This window comes from Carassius carassius, chromosome 22, assembly GCF_963082965.1.
Source record: "Carassius carassius chromosome 22, fCarCar2.1, whole genome shotgun sequence".
Classification (NCBI taxonomy): domain Eukaryota; kingdom Metazoa; phylum Chordata; class Actinopteri; order Cypriniformes; family Cyprinidae; genus Carassius; species Carassius carassius.
Genome location: NC_081776.1, coordinates 28701449 through 28722645, shown reverse-complemented (window position 1 = coordinate 28722645; position 21197 = coordinate 28701449). Strand labels below are relative to the sequence as shown.

At 38.7% G+C, this 21197-nt stretch overlaps 3 protein-coding genes across 5 annotated transcripts in view; 1 reads left to right on the top strand and 2 right to left on the bottom strand.

Moving 5' to 3' along the window:
* Window positions 1–839: 839 nt before the first annotated feature.
* On the top strand, window positions 840–4444 carry LOC132098498 (uncharacterized). 3 transcript variants are annotated; one of them, XM_059504593.1, is made up of 6 exons: window positions 840–1225; window positions 1334–1393; window positions 1647–1673; window positions 1755–1957; window positions 3394–3553; window positions 4029–4444. In XM_059504593.1, exons 1-6 carry the CDS (start codon window positions 1147–1149, stop codon window positions 4151–4153), a joined length of 654 nt encoding a protein of 217 aa, XP_059360576.1. In that variant the 5' UTR covers window positions 840–1146; the 3' UTR covers window positions 4154–4444. The 3 variants fall into 3 exon arrangements, 1 of the variants encoding a protein (XP_059360576.1); XR_009422944.1 differs by having other exon boundaries at window positions 840–1393; window positions 1736–1957; XR_009422943.1 differs by having other exon boundaries at window positions 840–1673; window positions 1736–1957.
* Window positions 4445–15449: 11005 nt separating this feature from the next.
* LOC132099196 (tripartite motif-containing protein 16-like) overlaps window positions 15450–21197 on the bottom strand; it is a 332267-nt gene continuing 326519 nt past the window's right edge. Inside the window, exon 7 of the mRNA XM_059505647.1 lies at window positions 15450–15793. The gene's annotated coding sequence lies outside the window, so the exon portion shown is untranslated. The remainder of the gene's footprint in view (window positions 15794–21197) is intronic.
* LOC132099202 (NACHT, LRR and PYD domains-containing protein 3-like) overlaps window positions 15907–21197 on the bottom strand; it is a 37902-nt gene continuing 32611 nt past the window's right edge. The window contains exons 5-8 of the mRNA XM_059505654.1: window positions 17195–17347; window positions 16834–16854; window positions 16575–16621; window positions 15907–16445 (exon numbers count right to left, since the gene is read on the bottom strand). Of these exons, the coding sequence (XP_059361637.1) occupies window positions 15922–16445; window positions 16575–16621; window positions 16834–16854; window positions 17195–17347 (745 nt within the window). The 3' untranslated portion in view covers window positions 15907–15921. The remainder of the gene's footprint in view (window positions 16446–16574; window positions 16622–16833; window positions 16855–17194; window positions 17348–21197) is intronic.

Sequence of the window (21197 nt, the reverse complement as noted above, 5' to 3'; positions counted from 1 at the left end):
AACACTTGATGTTAAGGTCTGAATGGAACCTGTTTAGGCTACCCATGAGCATTAATACATAGAAGGAAGTACTTTAAACCACCCTTTATTGCAGAGATGGGGTTTGGGAATGGGACTGTTTCTGAGGGAACAGGAGAGAAGGGGTAAGGAGAATGCAGAAGACAAAGGAAGGTAAAATAAAAAGTGAGCCCCCAGAAACGGACCCAGCCCCAAACCCCATCTCTGCAATGATAATTAATAAAGGCTGGTTTAAAGTACTTCTACCTTTATATATAATCCCCAATGGGATTCTTCAGGGCTTTTTTTTTTTCTTTACTCAGAGTTGAGTTTGCTTCTGTTGCAATTTGTCCTAGGTTGACCCCCATTTTTTTTTTTTAAGCTTAGAATGTTTATAGCTGTGTCTAAAACCGTTCACTCGTTCACTAATTACTATATAATAGTGAATGGCGTTTGAGTGCACTATATCTGCAAGGAGTGAACGAAAAAAAGAGTGAATTCGGACGCTGACGTTTACACTGCGCGTCGGGGAGCTGTCGCAGTAAAGGCTTCGTCACACGTGATAAAACTCCTTTTATCTTGCATGTTACTTATAATATATAATAAATAATATTAACAACAGTCATATTGACGTTTTGTATATACCTCTGTGCCAGCTTTGTAGTTTCATCGAATGAAATTGTTAACTCACGCTCACAGATGACAGGGTCATTGAGCGCCTCAGGCGACCGTTATGAGTACATTCGAATGATAGATGATCAACGAATATTTTTCAAATCATCCACCAAATTATCATCTATTCCTTACAGTTTAACGAGTTAAAAGTTTAAAGTAATCTCTGGTTTAAGCTCACTCGCTCCTGCACTTTCATGCGAGCTCAGTCCTCTACGCATTGGATTGTGGGAAATTGTGCTTTAAGTGTACATTGGATGTACGCTCTAGTTCAGAGAGGATTGTGGGTAAAAGTAGTGAACTAATGTACGGAATGATGTGGTTCACTCAGAATTCGGACACCACTACAAAATGGCCGACACCCTAAATAGTGCACTATATAGTGGATAGGGAGCGATTTCAGACACAGCTTATACCTTTGTGTTAATATCTAATGTTAGCCAAATTCAGGGATGACATTATTCATGGCTTGTTTTGATGCCATCAGGGCACCAAAAACAAATCCACAGCAACCAAAGGAGGACATCAACACCATTGAAACAGACATCAGTAACCCGTAAATTTACGATAAAACCTTTTCTTCCCATTTAACCCATACCCATATTTTACCCATATAACATGTGCTAAAATCTACTGCTAAACTTTGGCCTTTCCCACTAATTAGCCTTGACAGCAAGGAATCACACCCCACACTTTAGACACGGAGAGGCAGAGGTCTTAAGTTGTAAGTAATACTGTGTCAGTTCACTAACACTGCATTCAAATATTACAGGTTTACCCATATATCCAAAATACTGTTACACAACATGCGTTATCTTTCACAACAATTTAAGTTCTAAAACTGACCGTGTTTAACTCATTAACCTATTAAACTAAATTTTGTACAACCAAATCTGCAGAGTAAAAGAGTTTTATTGCCTTCTACTGTCATTTAACATGTTCAAACTAATATATTGTTGTGGTGTTCCCCTCTTTAGCATCATCCCACACTGGTTTCAGTGAAGGTTGGTACTGACTTTTTTTTTTATGCTTTTATTTTAACACATTAATGCATTTTTTTTCATAGCTTTTTCTTTTTTTTATAGCTTGGATACGCAAAATTCTTGCAAACCAAGAAATGATTAAAGAACAGATGGGAACATTGGTTAAATTGGTCTACGACCTCAAAAAATTATCAACTACAGAAGACAGCCCAACATTAAACACAGACTGTCTTCCACTGTCAAGTTTTCAACAACTTCAAGTCATGGAGGGGCAGCTGCAGCAGGAAGACTACAAAACAGCTGTGGTAAGATTTCATATTTCAATAGAACAATTTAACTCCTCAATTAACTGTGTCAGTGTTTTCATCTTTTGTTCATTGTACATTGTACAGAAGGTAGTCAACCACATGTTAAAATCATATCTGTACTGGCTGGGCCGGTTCGACATGGAATGGTTAAGCAACAAGAAAGGTTTGGAGAAGCGGCAATTTTACTCTCTGATTTGCTTGAGTCAAAATGTGTATGGTAATAGTTGGCACTAACCAGTGAGATTGATGGTTGCGAATAAGTTCCTCCTACTGCTGAAGGAACTGAAATGAATGTAAATTAGCAAATGATTTACTCACCCTCAAGTCATCCAAGGTGTATAGGACATTATTCTTTCAGACAAATACAATCAGTTATATAAAAAAAATGTTCTGGCTCTTCCAAGCTTTATAATGGCAGTGAACGGCTGTATATTCCAAGGCCTGTCTGCTGGAAGCTATTTATTTTTCTTATACTAACACAACCATTCACTTCAAAGAGCCTTTCTTAAAGGACAATTCTGGTGAAAAATGAACCTAGGGGTAATTAACACATGGTTATCGAGTCGATCGTTCCCTGGGTTGCATGATAATCGAATGTAAAGAGTTATATCTCTAAAAACAGATAACACATAACGCTAGTATATGGGGCTCAGAGTAAGTAAAAAGTAAATCGCTAGTTAATACCACTAACTAGGCTCAAAATAGCCTCACACTAGCACAGTAGCATAATGAGGGTCCCTACATGCAAACCGAAGCATTGAGAACTTTGTAAGTGTACAGAAAGTTTAATAAGATACTTTATAAAGACAGTACATTACGCGTTTACGGGCATTCGTCATCTTGGAAAACAGTCTTGACTAGTCGAACCACGAACGCCGTGCTACGTTAGATTTCACAAATGTAATTCCTATCGACCAGCTCACGTAGCACGCCGTTCGTGGCTCGATTATTCGACACCATTTTCCAAGATGACGAATGCCTGTAAACGTTACAAGCTAACGTTATAAACTAATCTGTTTTTAGAGATATAACTCTTTACATTCGATTATCATGAAAACGCATCCCAGGGAACGATCGACTCCGTAACCATGTGTTAATTACCCCTAGGTTCATTTTTCACCGGAATTGTCCTTTAATTGTCCTTTATCGTCTTGATTATCGACAGAGAATTCTGCTTATGTCGATATCTCTGACGATCGTTGATACACGATACTATCGTCTATCGGCACAACCCTAGTGTGGAGCACTTTATGATGGATGGATGCACTTTTGCACTTCAAAACAGAAACGGTTATTCTACTATCCTTTAATAGGCTAAATAATTTCAAATGAACGGTTATATTGACCTGTAAAAGCCCACCCCGTTTTTGAACATTCTAATCAAGTATGATGTTTGTTTGTTCCTTTATTTGTGCATATATTTATTTTTACAGATAAACACGTTAGCCTTGAGGGGAGGCACAACAGTAAAGGAAAGTGTATGGCGGAATCTGAGCTTCCTTCTATCAAACGACATGGCCCGGCAAATGAACTGGAGGGGAATCAATGGAAAAGCGGCATTCAAAGACACCTCTCTGAAAACTGTAATTAATGGTATGGCTTTCTGAAATTAACTACCGTATTTTCCGGACTATAGGTCGCACTTTTTTTCATAGTTTGGCTGGTCCTGCGACTTATAGTCAGGTGCGACTTATTTATCAAAATTAATTTGACATGAACCAAGAGAAATGAACTAAGAGACCTGAACCAAGAGAAAACATTACCGTCTACAGCTGCCAGAGGGTGCTCTATGCTGCTCAGTGCTCATGTAGTCTACCCTGCCTTGGTTCTAAATAAATGCGGCTTATAGTCCAGTGCAACTTATATATGTTTTTTTTCCTCATCATGACGTATTTTTGGACTGATGCGACTAATACTCAGGTGCGACTTATAGTCCGAAAAATACGGTATTGTGTTTTATTTGTGTTTGGTGTCAGCTAATAAACAATTTCCTATAAATGTTAGATTTTATAATAAATAATAATAATTTGGTTATTTACTGTTGGTCATGTGTCATTGCATAGCATAGCTGCAGTCAGAAGAAACCGTTTGACTTCCACTGCAACAGACCAGGAAGTAGAAAACTGGATAAAGAGATGGCTGCAGCTTTCCGCAGACATGGATGGAGGTTGTCGGGCAAGACAAAAAAATTGACTGTTTCCTGTTTTTGACACTTGCTTGTTCAACGGACTGCTCTTTTGCTTTGCTGTTTTTGAACTATAGATCTGATACTCCACTTGTTTATTAAATTCTCCTGGTTCTGACACTCGCTCGCCCTGCCTGTTCAACGGACTGCCCTTTTGCCTTGCTCTGTTTTTTTAACTATAGATCTGATTCTACGCTTGTTTTATTAAACTCTCCTGGTTTTGAGTGACACTTGCTTGACCTTGTTCATAATATGTAGACCTTGTCTAATGTTTTCTTTGGACTGATTTCTGGCAGTCCTCCCCTTCTGGACCTCTGCCTGTTTAATTGTATATATTTATATAATGTATTTATTATATTTGTTTTACTTTTTTTATATAAATATTTGTTTTCTTTGGACTACCTTCTTGGTTTCTTGCAGTCCTCCCCTTCTGGACCCTGCCTGTTTTTATTTTTTGTATTTGTTATTTATATAATATGTATTTAGAATATGTATTGTTTCCTGTTTTTGATTACTATTTATACATTTAAATGTATTCATGAAATATTTTATATTTATTAAATGTAATTTTATTAATAAGATTCGGGAGGAGCGCGTCAGATACTTAGCCTAACCAACACAGGTGGACCATAATCAAGTAATCAATCCCATAGTATAAATATCGCTGACTTACCTCTATCCATTGACGGTTTATCAGCATCCCTCCTCCACCCCATCTCCTCACTTCAAGTTGACTTTATAAATAGACGGGGAAGGGGGGGTACTCTAGGTTCGGGCCATTCCCGAGCTCGGAGCCCTTCCCCGGACAGCACGCCAAATACGCATTCCATACCTCAGCTAATTATATGTAAGCGTGAACTATTGAAATCACTTTTGACTGATTATTTGAGTATTTTCTTTAATATATGATAATTAGATCTGGGCCAGATGTGGCCCATGCCATTTTTGAGATTTGGCCCAGATGTGGCCCTTGCCATTTCTGAGATCTGGCCCAGATGTGGCCCATGTCTGGCCCAGTTGTGGCCCATGCCATTTCTGAGATGTGGCCCATGTCTGGCCCAATTGTGGCTGACTTCTAGCTGCCACACTCAGGTTGAGTCATCGGCGTCATTCCATGCGGTATGTGGGCCAGAAGAATATGGAAGATGTGGGCCACAACTGGGCCAGATGTCATTTTTTCTATGTGGGATGAGTTTCTATTTCAAATCTGAATAAGATATCATGAAAAATGAGACTCCAAATATTTTTCTGAGACTATGTCTACACCTCCCACCCCCCAAATATAAAAAAATACATTTCCCAACAGTATTGAAGGCTTCTACAAACTATTTAGTCAGTAAACATATTACTAATTATATTTTTTTTTATTATAAAACACTAGACAGAAAGTTAGACATCATATAAGGGATTTATTTGAGCGCTAGAAAAATACAATAAGAATATTTTGAGGAAGAAAAATAAGAATAATAAGAAAAATAAAAAAAATTAACTTTGTTTGCCAATTACAGAAAATTCTGAGATTGCTAGAAATACAGCATTTACAATGTATTACGATGCAAATAAGTGCTGATGTGCTGTTGGCCACTTATACAGATGGTAATAACAAAAATGCGCCATAAAGTAAATAAAGAAGGACGAGACCAACGTGTTGGTCTCTACTATCGCGGTGTTGGTAGTGTAGTTTGCTGCTAGCATGCAGCCCAACATCTACCTCCCCTCTGTGAGAAACACCAAACTCTTTCCTTCACACTTTGCAGAACGCTTTACTTTCATCGCTTAAGGCTGTGGCAATCCATGGATACTTCCCCACCCACTCCTCCCGGTACCTGCAGAGGCGTTTTTGCTTTTTAGCAGCGTGTTGGGGTTCCGGTACACCAGCCATGCCATCCGAATGAATGAAAATTAGCTTATCAATGCATATCTAAATTCGCGCCTAACTACCTGTATGCTAAGATGCTGCAGCCAATGAGCAGCTGGCGGGGGCTGGTTGCAGGATGACTCAACCTCCACAGACAGTTTTTAATGTTTATCAGACAACAACTACTCAAGATTTTGCTTTAGTATAATTTTCGACAACAGTTTAGATTTCGGGACTGTCCCGAATTTTTTTGGACGTCTGGTCACCCTAGGTAACGCTGAGCCATATAGTTAATATCAGTGATATGCAGCATGCACGATACAAGGAAATGGTCTGTAACATCATCACTTTGAGGTACGATATCTATATCAGTAAGATCGATTCCATGCGATATAATTAAATCTAGTGAATGATTAAAGCGATGAGTGGGCCCGGGGAGATTTTGCTTGAATCCAAAAGAGTTTATTAGGTCAGTAAACAAAAGTCCTAATGCATCATTTGAATTATCAAAGTGAATATTAAAATTTCCCATGATTAGCGCTTTATCAACTGTAACTAGAAGGTCTGAGAGGAAATCTGCAAATTCTTTTAGGAATTCTGTATACGGTCCTGGTGGTCTATACACAGTAGCCAGAGCAAGAGATACATTAGAATTATTTTGCTTATCTGATAGTGTAACATTAAGCAGAAGTATTTCAAATGAGTTAAACCTGTATCCTGTTTTCTGGGTAACATTGAGAATATCGCTATATATTGTTGCAACACCTCCGCCACGACCAGTCTGACGGGGCTCATGCTTGTAACAGTAGTTTGGTGGAGTCGACTAATTTAGACCAATATAATCATTTGGTTTTAGCCAGGTTTCAGTCAAACAGAGTTCATCTAAAATATTATCTGTGATCATTTTATTTATAATAACTGCTTTGGGTGTGAGTGATCTAATATTTATGAGCCCAAACTTTAAAAATTGTTTTTATTTACTTTACATTTTTCTGGTTTAATTACGATAAGATTTTTTCTAGATCCTACATTATATTTTGACCTCACTATTCGGGGAACAGACACAGTCTTAATAGATTGTACAGTGCAAGTACTTTTATCATTTAAGCGGGTGGAACAAAAGTCATCATAATAGTTATTAGAGAATTGTCTTACTAGTCACATGGAGCGAAGTGTCCTGGAGATGTTGTCAGAAAGCAGCTCTGCTCCGACTCTGCTGGGGTACAGGCCATCAGCGCGAAACAGCCTAGGACGCTCCCAGAAACAATTCCAATCATTAACTAATAGCAGTTTCTGTTCTTTACACCATGACAACAACCATTCATTTAAAGCAGGGGTGTCAAACTCATTTAAAGTTGAGGACCAGATCGGAGAAAATGTCCCCTTGTGCGGGCCGAATTACCTTTTTGTTAAACTCTAGTTTGCTTACAATTACATTAACCATACAAACTACAATATAATTTACAAAAATGTATATATGTGTGTGTGTGTGTGTGTGTATGTGGGGAATTTATGTTTTTTGAAGCTAGGTTATTTTAGGGGTGAGGAATATTGACACAAAATGACATATATATATATATATATAGATATAGATAGTACCATATTTTGCAGAGTGTGTTTTTGAGATAATTTAAGCCTGACCAAAATAAATATATATGACACTAAAGCCACCAGTAGGCAGCAAATCTCTGTCTTTTATGAGTTAACTGACTCATTCAATGAATGGGCCACTGAATCAGATTCAAATGCTTTATTCAAAAACAAAGATTAATTCAGTAACAAATTACTCAGTGCTGCACGGAGACACACAATTGGTCTTACTTTGGCCTTGTTAAAAACTTTTCCTTGGCGAAACAGAGATAGACAGCATTGTGACTAATGCATACTTGCCAACCTTGAGACCTCAGAATTAGGGAGATATTAAAAAGGACCGGGGGGGGGGGGGTTGGGGTTTTGTGTCGTCATATATATCACATACACAAACGATGTGTCGCCATATATAATATCACATACACAAACGCAAAGAAAAATGTAATTCATTTATTTGACAAATTCAATTCCTTAAGGCCTCTCCTCAGGAGGTTAGACCCTTATTTGTTAGCTACTGTAAATGAAGAGATATGAAATAGCTAGATCTTATCAATAAACATTTATTAATTCATAGCCTAATGCAACAATTACATAAGTAAACTCTCAAAACATTATAATTATGAAATTTCATTTTTAAATTTTCATGTAACAGTCTAAAGCTAAATAAATAGCTGTTCTTGCCACATATCGCATCTTTTTCGCGCTCAAGGTCGTTATTTCAACCGTAGGTGCGCGGCCGCGGTGAGCACGCTCATAATGGAAGCAACGTGGTGCGCTACTTTTTCCAGGCGGGTTTTTCCTTCTCATCTCCAGAAATATATCTAGTAGTAAAGCTAATGCGAGCCGAGGTGAGGCTAGAAATCAATTAATCCTTTGCTGATACTTCTTCGTCATCATCATGGAGAGCGCAGTTTGGTTGCATAGCAACGACAGACGCCATGGGAGCGCAAGAGTTTGGTCTAAAACGGCGCCCAGTGACGGATGGTGTAGCAATATTGTTGTCCGGGTGGAAATCGGGAGAAATTCGGGAGAAAGGTCGGTCCGGGAGATTTTCGGGAGGGGCTTTGAAATTCGGGAGTCTCCCGGAAAATTAGGGAGGGTTGGCATGTATGGACTAATGTAACACACTTACTACTAGCATCTTTTTAGTTGAGCTATTGTATAAAAGCGATCGCGCTGACATTCGGGAAAGCAACACTCTTGTTATAGTTAGACATTATTTAACCATCATGACATAAATATTAAAAACAATACAGGACATTTTTGCCTCATATCTTGAATTATATTTTAACCTGATAGCCTTCTTCTGACACGGAAAAACTCTCACAATGTGTTTATTTTCCCCAAATTACAAAATGTCAGTTCGCACATCATTAAAACAACAGTTAGGAAATTAGTACACGGTAAATATTGCACACTCCTTACTCATTTACTTTCTCCATACGAAGCTGTCCAGTGAGTCAGAGTGTGATTTAATATTAGCCACGAGTTTAATTAAACTTACATGTTGGCGTTGAGATAATAAAACCTTTTTCCCATTTCTCCTTAAATAGCTTGTCCGTCGTTCCAGGCCAAATGTCTTCTTTTAGACATGTTTAAAATCACCAGAAAATTGCAACACAAGCATCAGTTACAACACAGCTCATATCCTCATGCTGCTCGAGATTCTGGCACTGCTTTAAAATGTGCATGTTAAGTGTCCAGACTCCAGAGGCGCGATATTTACTTAAGTAAATTAGTAATTTGTTCCTCTTCAAATTCAAAATAAAATGTTGTAGCGAACACACTTTATTTAATTTTCAAACAGATGTTTAATTTATTATTTCATATTATTGTTGAAATCCTCCTGCGGTCCAGATTGGACACCTCTGTGGGCCGTGTTTGGCCCGGGGGCCGTATGTTTGACACCCCTGATTTAAAGCAACAAGTCTACTGAACCTTTCGTGTCCTCATCAATACATTGGCAGTGGTCCTGACACGATGATCGTCGCCGCTGGCATCGTGCTGCGAACCGTCTCGATCAGGCTGCTGAAGTCCCTCTTCAGCGTCTCCGTCTGCCACAGCATGGTGTCGTTAACCCCGGCATGAACCACGGCCGCTCTGGGGCTCTCGTCGGCCTTCAGGATCATCACGGGTATCTGCGCAGAAACATCGAGAACACGAGCACCAGGGAAACAATGAGTGTGCACTTTACCTTCGGCTAACGTAGCACGGACATCTTGGACGATGGAGTCTCCGATGATCACAGGGTCGTGTCCCGTCTCGCAGAGGGGAGCGAAGCGGTTCCGGGTGGAGATCTCGAAGACCGGAGGGGGAGAAGTCGTCGCCCGGGACCCGGCTCGCGTCCTCCGCTGTGGATGCACCCAGGGTCCGTGGTGTCCCAGCGCCGGAGTTAAGGAAATCTGGGAAGATCACGTCCTGGGTGCACCGGGCCTGTGCAGAGAAACACACGGAGTAGATGTGGTGGGACTGTTAGCAGCGCGCTGTATGCTTACCCCGGACTTGTGAGCGTCTGCCCGCGAGGATTCCAGCGGACATCAAAATAAAATTAGTGATAACCAGGCGCTCTGAATGTTTTTGTTGTAGAATACGATAGAGGATATATTCACACGTTATAGAAATGGAAACGATGGTGTGTAAAATAGATTTTTAAGAAAAAAAATAGTCGATAAAAAGAATATAGCGACGGAGCTCAAACGCAGTGCAAACGCCAACAACAAACAGGAAGTGACGTCGTCACTTATCATTTAACTTCTATACCAAAGATAATGGTTAGATGCTAAGAACAGTTAAAAACTTTTTTTTTTAATTCAATAGCTGTTTATTAAACAATAAATGATACAGTAAGGAACACAGAGGCAGTAACATGTAAACAGAAGCAAGGACACAATAGTAACGTAGAAAATATACCCAGTCTATGGCAGTCAAACATAGAGTTTCACAATCTGCAACTTTTTGTCAAACAAATCTTCCCACACAATCATCAGACACTGGGAAATCTTGTTTCACAAAATTTTCATCTTCATTGAGAACGTTTGTTAGGCTCTTCCCTTGATATTTTCTTGGTGCCAAAGTCAAACCTTTTGGCCAGATGATTAAACACAGTGAAACGCGTCTGTGTGTTGGTACAGACTGTCTAAAATGGTCATAAACATGTCCCTTTCAACTAATTAACTGCATGTGATTTGCGATTTATTTATTGGAGCAATGTTTAGAGAATCAGACAAAGGAAATAGTGTCTGTGGCATCCTTGATTCTTAATGTCTAACTTTATGTGTAATAGATGGGTTTGTATTAAGTGTAACAGTCAAAACAGAAAATGACAAGACTCATTTTCAAGTTGAGGTAGGGGCTATTATGTGTCTTTTTGACACTGGTAGACAGGATCGTAGACAGGTTGGAAAAGACAACCAAAAAAGAATATCACACTTTTAGTTATAAACACTCACCCAGAAGGAATATCCTTTTATTTATTTTTTATGCTGTAGTTGTTCATAAATTCCTATGAGGATACACTGCATGTTTGACCACAATCAGAAAGAACTTATCACCTGAAAGTTATGCAAAAACAAACTGCAAACAGATCAATTATCTATACAAATCACACATTCAAACAGGGAAGAGGAGAGGCTTTCTCTTACGTGCTCAAAGCTAAAATTCTCTTTGGCCAAATGCTGTATACAATTTAGCATTTTGTAATTTATTGATTTTTAGTCAATTTGTTTTGCGCAAAGATAATTCTTATGTAAAGATTATATTAGATTTGTTTTCTTTTAGAACCTTTACAAAAAACATCATCGTTCTCAAATGTGTTTGCAATAGATCTAACAAATATGACTGAAGTTGAGAAAACAAAGATATTTAGCACATCCACACATTGAAGATGTTTACGTACACCAGAGATGTTGCTTTATTCAAAGAAGAGTCAAAGAAGATGGCGGTAGTAACTGATAACATTCATTAATGTTTAAAGTCGTTGTGTTGAAAAAGATTCTGTAGATAAACACCCCAAGGAAAATCATTTGTAATGGAGGTTTGTCAAAATAATAAAAAAGTTAAGTCAAATGTTTATTCATTTCCTTAAATGAATAGGTATTGTGATCATTATGCTCCTTTCCCATACGAGAATTGACATAAACCTATGGAGGAGTTTAAAAAAATACAACAAAACAAACAAAATGTGAATTGTGTCATTTGCTATCTGAACAAATATAAAAACAAATTAAAAAATATTTAAAAACTTTCCCAGTTGTTTACAAAACAGATTTCAGAAATCTGTATGTATTATAAACATTTATTTTCTTGCTGTACTCTCTTTCTTAGTGATTTGGTCTCTTGAAAGTACAAAAGGCTATAGATGAAATGCATCTATACTCTTTACAAGAGTAAAAATGTAAATGTAAAAAAAAATTAATATTGTGATATATTATTACAATTTAAAATAATTGTTTTTAAATTTATTATACTTTAAATTATCATTTATTTCTGTGATGCAAAGCTGAATTTTTAGGATCATTATCACATGATCCTTTAGAAATCATTCTAATATGATGATTCATTATCAAAGTTGGAAACAGTTTTGCTGCTTAATATTTTTTCAGAACATTATACTATTTTAGGATACTTTGATGAATAAAAAGAAAAAAAAAAAGAAAAAAAAGAAAATTTGTTTTTAAAATATAAATATTTTCTAATAACAATATACACTACTGGTCAGTAATTTGGGGTCAGTAATTTTTTTTTTCTTTTTAAATAAAATCAATACTTTTATTCAGCAAGGATGTGTTAAATTGATAAAAAGTGATAGTAAAGAAAATATATTATTAGAATATATATTATTAGAATTTTTTTTTTATTTTGAATAAATGCAGTTCTTTTGAACCTTTTATTCATCAAATATATTAGACAGCAGAATTGTTTCCAACACTCATAATAAATCAGAATATTAGAATGATTTCTAAATGATCATGTGATAGACTAGATGTTACATGTGACACTGAAGGCTGGAGTAATGATGCTGAAAATTCAGCTTTGCATCACAGGAATAAATTATTTTTTTTAAAGTATATTCAAATAGAAAACTATTTTTTTAAGTTGTAATAATATTTCACAATATTACTGTTTTTCTGTATTTTTGATCAAATAAATGCAGGCTTGATGAGCAGAAGAAACTTCTTTCAAAAACATTAAAAATAGTAATGTTTCCAAACTTTTGGTCTGTACAGCATATATATATATATATATATATATATATATATATATATATATATATATATATATATATATATATATATATATATATATATATATATATATATATATATAAAGTTGCTCCTTTTTCACTTAAAGGGATACTTCACCCCAAAATTGAACCTGATGACCAGATCCTGCTTCCCAAGAGACCTACCATCAACAGGGTCATGGTAAGCCGAAATGGCGGCCACATAGACCTTCAGGGTGGAAGGAGACAGCCTTTGTTCCAACCCTTCCTGAAGAAAGGAAAGCACTGACCCGATCGGGCATCTCCAGGGGTCTTCACGACGTGAACACCGCAGACAGAAGCTCTTTCCTCAGAAGAATTGGCCAGGGAGGGGCTGTCACGAGGAGTACAAGTTCGGGGAACCAGGTCCGGCCGGGCCAAAAAGGCACAAACATGAGGACCTGCTCCTCGTCTTCCCTGATCTTGCACAACGTCTGTGCAATAAGGCTCACTGGGGGAAACGCCTACTTGCGCAGGCCCTGTGGCCAGCTGTGCGCCAGAGTGTCCGTGCCCACGGTGCCCTCGGTCAGGGAGTAAAACAACTGGCAGTGGGAATTTTCTGGAGAGCCAAACAGGTCTACCTGAGCATCTCCAAAGTGTTTTCCGAAATCAGCTGAACCAACTGGGGGTGGAGTCTCCATTCCCCGGGGCGAGACTACTGCCGTGAGCACATTGGCTCAAAGGCGTGGCCATGGCATGAAGGGCAGAAGTGGCCTGACCCGCAGCTATGTAAGCCTTGGCCACAAGCATGGATGAGAACTTACAGGCCTTGGAGGGAAGCTTGGGACCACCATGCCATGCGGAGGTGATTTGAGAACACAGTTGCATCGCAAAAGAGCGCTCCACTGGGGGTATCTCAGCATACCCCTTGGCTGCTCCGCCATCGAGGGCAGTGAAGGCAGAGGAAGCACCAGAATGGTTTCAGGCAGTTAAAGGTGCCTTCCATGAACTGGTTACTTCCTGGTGTACCTCCAGAAAGAAAGGAACCAGTGGAGGGTGCTGGCGATCAGCACGAGCAGCCCCCAGGAACCAATCATCCAGCCTCGAGCACTCGAGACAGGGTGGAGGATTTACTCAAGCCCGATGCTCTCAGCTGCCCGGGAAAGCACGACCGTCAGCTCGGGATCAGACTCGGGCAACGCTGGCACTCCCGAGGGAGGCAACGCAGCCGAATCCTCATCTCCCGAAGATTCAAGCCGACCTTGTGATGCGGCGATCGACATTAGGTCTTCCTCCCGAGCCTCGAATGAGATGTCAGGAGTCTGAGAGGGTCCAGCAAACTCATCCGGAAACTCAACCGGCTGCGGTGTTTGTGAGGGCGGTATGGCTTGAGGAGCTTGGCTCGTCGGGGAAGTCCACACGGTAACCCTCAGATCACCCTGGCCACCAGCCGAAGTAGCCCTCTTCTGAGAAGAGGAGCTAGAACGGGGTGTGGCTGAGGGGACTCTATACCTTTTAAGGTAATCGAGTCTTGATCTGTCCCCGCAATGAGAACATGAGTCATCCACAAACGCAGTCTCAACGTGCTGAAAGCCCAGACACTTGACACAGCGACCGTGGCCGTCACGAGGAGCCATATATCAACCGCACCCAGAAACACAAGGGTAGTGGTCTTTCAGTGGTGCTGAAGTGCTCAGGAGAACGTGGGAGCTGAATGCAGGAAGCTCAGATGAACCGCTGAATTGCGCCGTCACACCAACACCAGCTGACTCACTTGTGAACACTCTTGTGAAAGAAGCAAGCGAAAGCTTGAGTGCGATATGCTCGTGCTGCTCATTATATACCCGCACAGTGGGGCGGAGCTCGCGATGCAAGTCCCACAGACCAAGGTACACTGTGTACCATTGGCTCGTTTTGTTACCACTCGAAGGTGATTGGGCTCTCAAGCGAGACCCCATTCATCAGTCGCTTTTTGATGTAACAGAATGTGACCGACTGAAAGGGAACAAGAGTTCAGAGGTTTTCAATTTGACACCTGGGTTCAAAAATATAAAGGAAACAGGAACAGGACATCAGTCGTGTCAATTTAACACCTGGGGTCATAACTCATAGGGGGCAGGAGGGTATTTTCTTCTGACTTTCCTATTTATTAATATTGACGTAATATTATTGCATTAAGTTTTATATTGATTTGTTTAAGTGTTATAATACAATCATAATTATAATTATTGGTATTTTTGTTATTATTATTATCATAATATTTATTTATTTATTATCATATTTGTAGTAATTTATATAATAGTAATAGCCTAAATCATTTTATTTCAGTAATACATACTAACTTTTCATTTTAAGTGTAAAATAATTATTGCAATTCGTTTTTTTATACTGGTATAACATTTTTTTTATTACATTAAAACGTATATGATAAATATTAATACATGCATACATTTTATTTAAGAGTACAATGATATTATTATAATCATAAGATATTTCTTGATTGGTTTGTTATAATACAAATAATTTCAGTCATTATAATAAATCAACTCAGCAAATATTATACATATTTTATCACATTTTTACACATTTAGGTAAATAAAAAACAGTAAATAAAAAGTAAATAAAATCACAGATGAAAGAGATCCCATAATAATTGAGTACAGCTTTTCTGTAGTTACAATATATTTTATTAAATGCTATGATGAATGTTTTATTTTATAATGTCAGAAACTCTCCTCTTGTGAGGAATTGATTATATTCATGATACAAACATCAATTCAATTCTGATCTCAAGTTCATTTCTCATGTTTTATTATTTATGAAGAAAAAAAAACAGAGAAAAATGTATTACATGTACTTTTCACAAACATGGTCCATGAAGAACTTTTCAGTTGAAAATAAAGTTTGATAGAAATAATACAAACTAAAATAAAAACACAAATGAAGACACACACACTGATCTTACTGTCTATATGAGGATTTCTGACACATTTATTCTGACTGTTATTTCAATGACAAAGTCAGCCACAGTATTATTGTCATGAAGAGACTAACATCTCACTGTTATTGATTTATCATGCAGCTCAAAGCATTATGGGTAGAATCTCTTGTCAATCTCTTCTGATTCGTCAACACAGTTTCACTGATGATCCATAAGAAAAAAAACCAAACCCAGGATAGAGCGGCTGAGTGAATGTGGTCTGGACTGTGTGGATGAGGCTCATTGTTTCAGAGACGCTGTAGAAGGACAGAGTTCCTGCACTTTCATCCACAAACACTCCTATTCTCCTGATGATAGACTCTACAATGAGATCAGTCTCTATGTTATTGTGAGTGAATGAGTAACTGTCAGGAAAGCAGATCAAACTCCAGGACTGATCATTACTTCCAAACAGACACTCCTCATCTCCCTTACTGTTGATGCTCTTATATGACACTGATATAAACACAGCATAATCTCCACTCCACTCAATCTCCCAGTAACAGCGTCCACGCACACACTCTCTACACAACACCTGATGAAACTTATTAAATCTGTCTGGATGATCAGGATATGACTGTTTCTCTCTCACACGTGCCACCTTTCTGTTCTCCTCAGACAGAATGAGATCAGTGCTTGCTGTGTTTGGATCCAGTGTGAGAAAAAAGGCATCTGAACACAAAAACGGTGACTTTTAGAACAACAACAATCACTACAGCTGTGTGTGTGTGTGTGTGTGAGAGAGAGAGAGAGAGAGAGAGAGAGGTGTGTGTGAGAGAGAGAGTGTGTGTTTAGACATACATTTGTTTAGTCCTGCTGTAATCCTGGATTCTCCTCCATGATTAAAACTAAAAAACAAACACAGTCACATTCAGTCAGTGAACAAATTGCTGTTGCTATACAGTTACTATACAAGGTACAAGGGTGGTTGCTAGGGAGTTGCTATATGTTTGCTAAGGTACGTGATGTGGTTGCTTTGCAGTTGATAATGTGTTCAGAGTGGTTGCTATACAGTTGATAACATGTTCTGGTTGGTTGCTATGTGGTTGCTAAGGTACACAACATGGTTGCTAGGGTGTGGCTGTGCAGTTGCTAGAGTACATGGCTTGGTTGCTAGTAAAGCTGTGTATCACCGGTAAAGTCACAATATGATAAATATCCTGATACACCAGTTTTGTAGCCAGTTCGGAAAAGAGTTAAAGTAATGTTTTGTTGTTAATTTGTTTTGTCTGAGCTAGCCTAGTTAAGGTTTTACTGCTCAGACTAGTGCTCTTTAAATTTGTTGGATCGTTGGAGCCTCTAAGACCTCGTAGATTCATATAGACATACCCAGAGACACTGAAAATTTCAACAATAAAACCTAAATCTCTTCATAAATTTCTGAAATACTAGAATTTGTTCAGTTAGCATACTCAACAAACTTGAATTTGTCCAGTTTTTCAGAGAGCTGCTTGATTCCTGAATCTCCAGGGTGATTATAGCTTAGATCCAGCTCTCTCAAATGTGAGGGGTGTGAAGTCAGAGCTGAAGACACATAAGAAAATCCTTCCTCTGTCACCATACAGCCAGACAACCTACAAAAACATACAGCAACAGTCCACATCACTTTAGTTTGTTTGTTCTGTATATCACATTATGTGTTATTGAACTGATAATTCAATAAAAAGTATTGGGCACAATTTGTTGTCATTGTGATCTTGTCAGTTGGGTCAAATGTTGAATATTCACAGAGACAATACAGACTTTATGAATATGTGCAATTAGCTTGTTTGTGTACTGAAAATCTGTTAATATTATTTTAAAGAAGAGCAAGCAATGCGCTGAGGAGGTAGGAGCATAGAAACATATGCTATTCACACAAGCCTCATTGATACTAATGAGCTTATATGAAGACATCCTCAGAGCTCAGCATCAGTTAACAGTCATTTGACTGGTCAGGCTGGATCCCTTCTGGCTGCAAATTACTATATCTAATATTTATAATATAATTTTTTAATTTCTGGATGATTTGAAGGCATTTTCGTGCTTAACTCCATTTGTTATAGTGGCATATTTTTCCTCAACTTTTAATAAGGTTGCCACCCTGCCTCCCACCTAAAGGGACCCAAAAGTGCACCTTACTTGGGGCCCATTTTATTTTTTTCCCCCAAGTTACATTTAACATTTTTCTAGACTCTGTTTTAATTGTTAAATTAATAAATATTAATCAAAAACATGTCTAATTAATTGAAATCATGAAACACAATTTAACATCAATTTAATAAAAGTTCATTTTATTATGCTTTTCCCCTTTTTCAACTTTAGTTAGTCTGTAATTTTGCTGTTTGAACATAAAAAAGATCTGCAACATTACAAAGCTCTAAGTCAAATTCAACAGGAGATATTTTATTTAACAGAAATCACTGAACTACAAACTACAACGAATTACTCATTTGGACTACTTTGGCATATTTTCTGGGATTTTTTTATATCATGAATACCAACAAATGAGACGAAACATGGTTGAGCTGCACTAGAGAAGGCAACGAGTGTTATTACAATGTCAAGAGATACAGTAGCTTTCACAAGGCAGACGAACTTTGAGTGGTTACAATCATCCGGGTTTAAAATCACGTTCAAAATGATTTGATTTTGACACAATATTTACACTAAAACTTGCAGCAGGCGGCTATGGTAAGGGCATGACATTTCCTGACCAGCCGCCGAGTGCTGTCAATCACAACACACTGGCCCAGCTAACCAATCACAGCACATTTCATATTTCAAGATGCGGGCCTTCATTTGATACAGGAACTATTAAAGAGTTACTGAGAAATATAATGTAGCAATTCAGTATCAAAGTCAATATATTAGTACAATTTACAAGGCAGTGTTGACAAAAAGTTTATAGAAAGTGCTTCTGGATATTAGGAGCAAAGAAACATTAGAATATCTTATCTGATAAAAAATCAAGTTGAATTAACTTTACAGATAATGTTCCCTTTTAACTTTGACTGAAATGTGTTGTTAATGCTCTGGATAAAGCTCTTCCTCAGCCCCTTCCCTGTCCACTTCCTCTTCCAAAATTTCAAAGTAGGTCAGATTCCAGTGTTCCACTGCTGCACAGAAAGCTGGGGTCTGAGGTCTTATGAAGTTGTTTGTGATGTGAACAAAAAAAGATCCTGAGATCACTTCACTCCTGAATAAGACTGAGAAAAGGACCAGGTTCTCTTTTGAGTCCACTATACTGTGAACACCATAAGGACTGAGGTCCCTTTCAGCTGGTTCACTTTCTGGTTCTCTTTAAGTGAACTGGGTTTGGTTCTTTTAAAACAAACTATATGTGAAAACACCCATAGTCAGTTTCAGCACATTAGGCAACCAATTAATAGTGAGTCTGTACTAGTGTTGCACGGTGCACCAATACTTCAAAAGTATCCCGATTCTCGGAAATTAAAAACGTCATGATTCCTAAATTTATTAGTATCGATACTTCAAAGAATGGCTGCGTTCCAGATTTGTAAGAGACGTATTTCATGTTGGTGTGTGCAACGCACACTTCCAGTGCCTCCCTATGGGCATCTGTGTTTTTCTCCTCATGCAAGCAGCAAAAAAGCACTAGAGCGAGATGGCTGCATTAGTGGCTTTACTAAACTGATTTGGCTTTCCTAAAATGTGTGCATAATCGCATTAAATAGTTTAAATAAGTTGTTCAGATGAACAAAGCACAAGGTTTTCTTGCATAATTAACATTTTAATTGTTTGGTCAGACAGTTCATATATAATATTCACATTAAAGCTGCAGTCCGTAACTTTTGACGCTCTAGCGGTTAATAAACAGAACTGCTTGCGTCTTGCGGAAGAACATTGTAGCCGGAGCTACTTCTCTCTGTTTATGTCTATGAAGAATCACAAAGGTACCGGGTTACTCCGCCGCGGTACCCCTGAAGCAATCTAAAATAGTCAGAATATAAACACTTATTTTAGATGTACCCTAGTGATTCAGGACAGGCTAAAAACACGGTTTGGAAAATGGATTCATGGTGTACTCGCTTATTATATACAATTTGTAAATATTGAACACAAAAAAAGTTACGGACCGCAGTTCTGATTGGTTGTTTCATACCGGGAGCGGATGAATTTCTGCAAATGGTAACAGGACCACTGGGAGGAGCCAGAGGAGCTTGATTTTTTCACAGATTATGCGTCTCATATTCTACTGTCGGGACATAATGACAGGTTTCACAAATACATTTTTACAAAAGTTACCTACTTCAGCTTTAATCGGGGATTAAACGTGGAGTTATGTTCTGTATGTTAAATATGAAAAAGAGCGTATCTGCACAGCACCTATAACTGCGCTTTGTATCTGCTGATTGCTGATCGAGATTTACATGCTTGGCTCACTGACCCTGTATTGAGAGTGAGGAGTCACGTGCTGAATTGGGTTGATTTGGGAGGGGTCTGAGCCGATCGGCCATGATGGTAGGACACGCTATCGGTTGCCAGGGGCAACGCCTTCAGAAATTCACAGAGGCGCGACTAAACATTCCAGAGCTCTTTAATTTTTGCGCATTATGTCGGCGGAACAGAGACGGATCTACGAATACGAGAAAGAAAAGAACAAAGTAAAGCAATGCAGAAAGATAAGGAGAAAGATAAGGCGAAAGAAAGGGAACTTTACAGGAACAAGCTCAGACCAAGCGCAAAACAGCGGTATTTGGAGAAGCTCTCAGGCATCCAAAATATCGACCCATACGAGCTCCCTGCAGCGCCACAGAGACCTGGACCATTTACCTTCGTGCACACATATGGACATTGTGAATTATATTGTTTACGATGTAAGTCACCTTGCATTCACGCTGTTAATGGCTTTAATCTAACCAGGACATTTACATCTTGCAATCACACATTTAACTACCCTAGCCAACTCAGAACTGGTTTATCCACTTTGCAGCCCCCAACACAAAAACCTGGTACAATATGTGTCATTGGGCTAAAATCAAATTATAACTAAACATACACAGCTTTAGCCTTTTAACCCATCCAAAGTGCACACACACAGAGCAGTGAACACACACACACACTGTGAACACACACCCGGAGCAGTGGGCAGCCATTTATGCTGCAGCGCCCGGGGAGCATCTCGTTCGTGAGATGCCGGGGAGCCCGGGGAGCAGTTGGGGGTTCGATGCCTTGCTCAAGGACACCTCAGTCATGGTACTGAGGGTGGAGAGAGAAATGTACATGCACTCCCCCCTCCCACAATTCCTGCCGGCCCAAGGCTCGAACTCACAACCTTTCGATTGGGAGTCTGACTCTCTAACCATTAGACCACAACTCCCCTTAGGTGTGAGGTACTGGAGCAGTTTTTAACGCAGCAGTAACTTCCAGGCATGCTAAAACAGTGCAGAATTGCAAAAACCTCCTCCACTATAGAGTTAA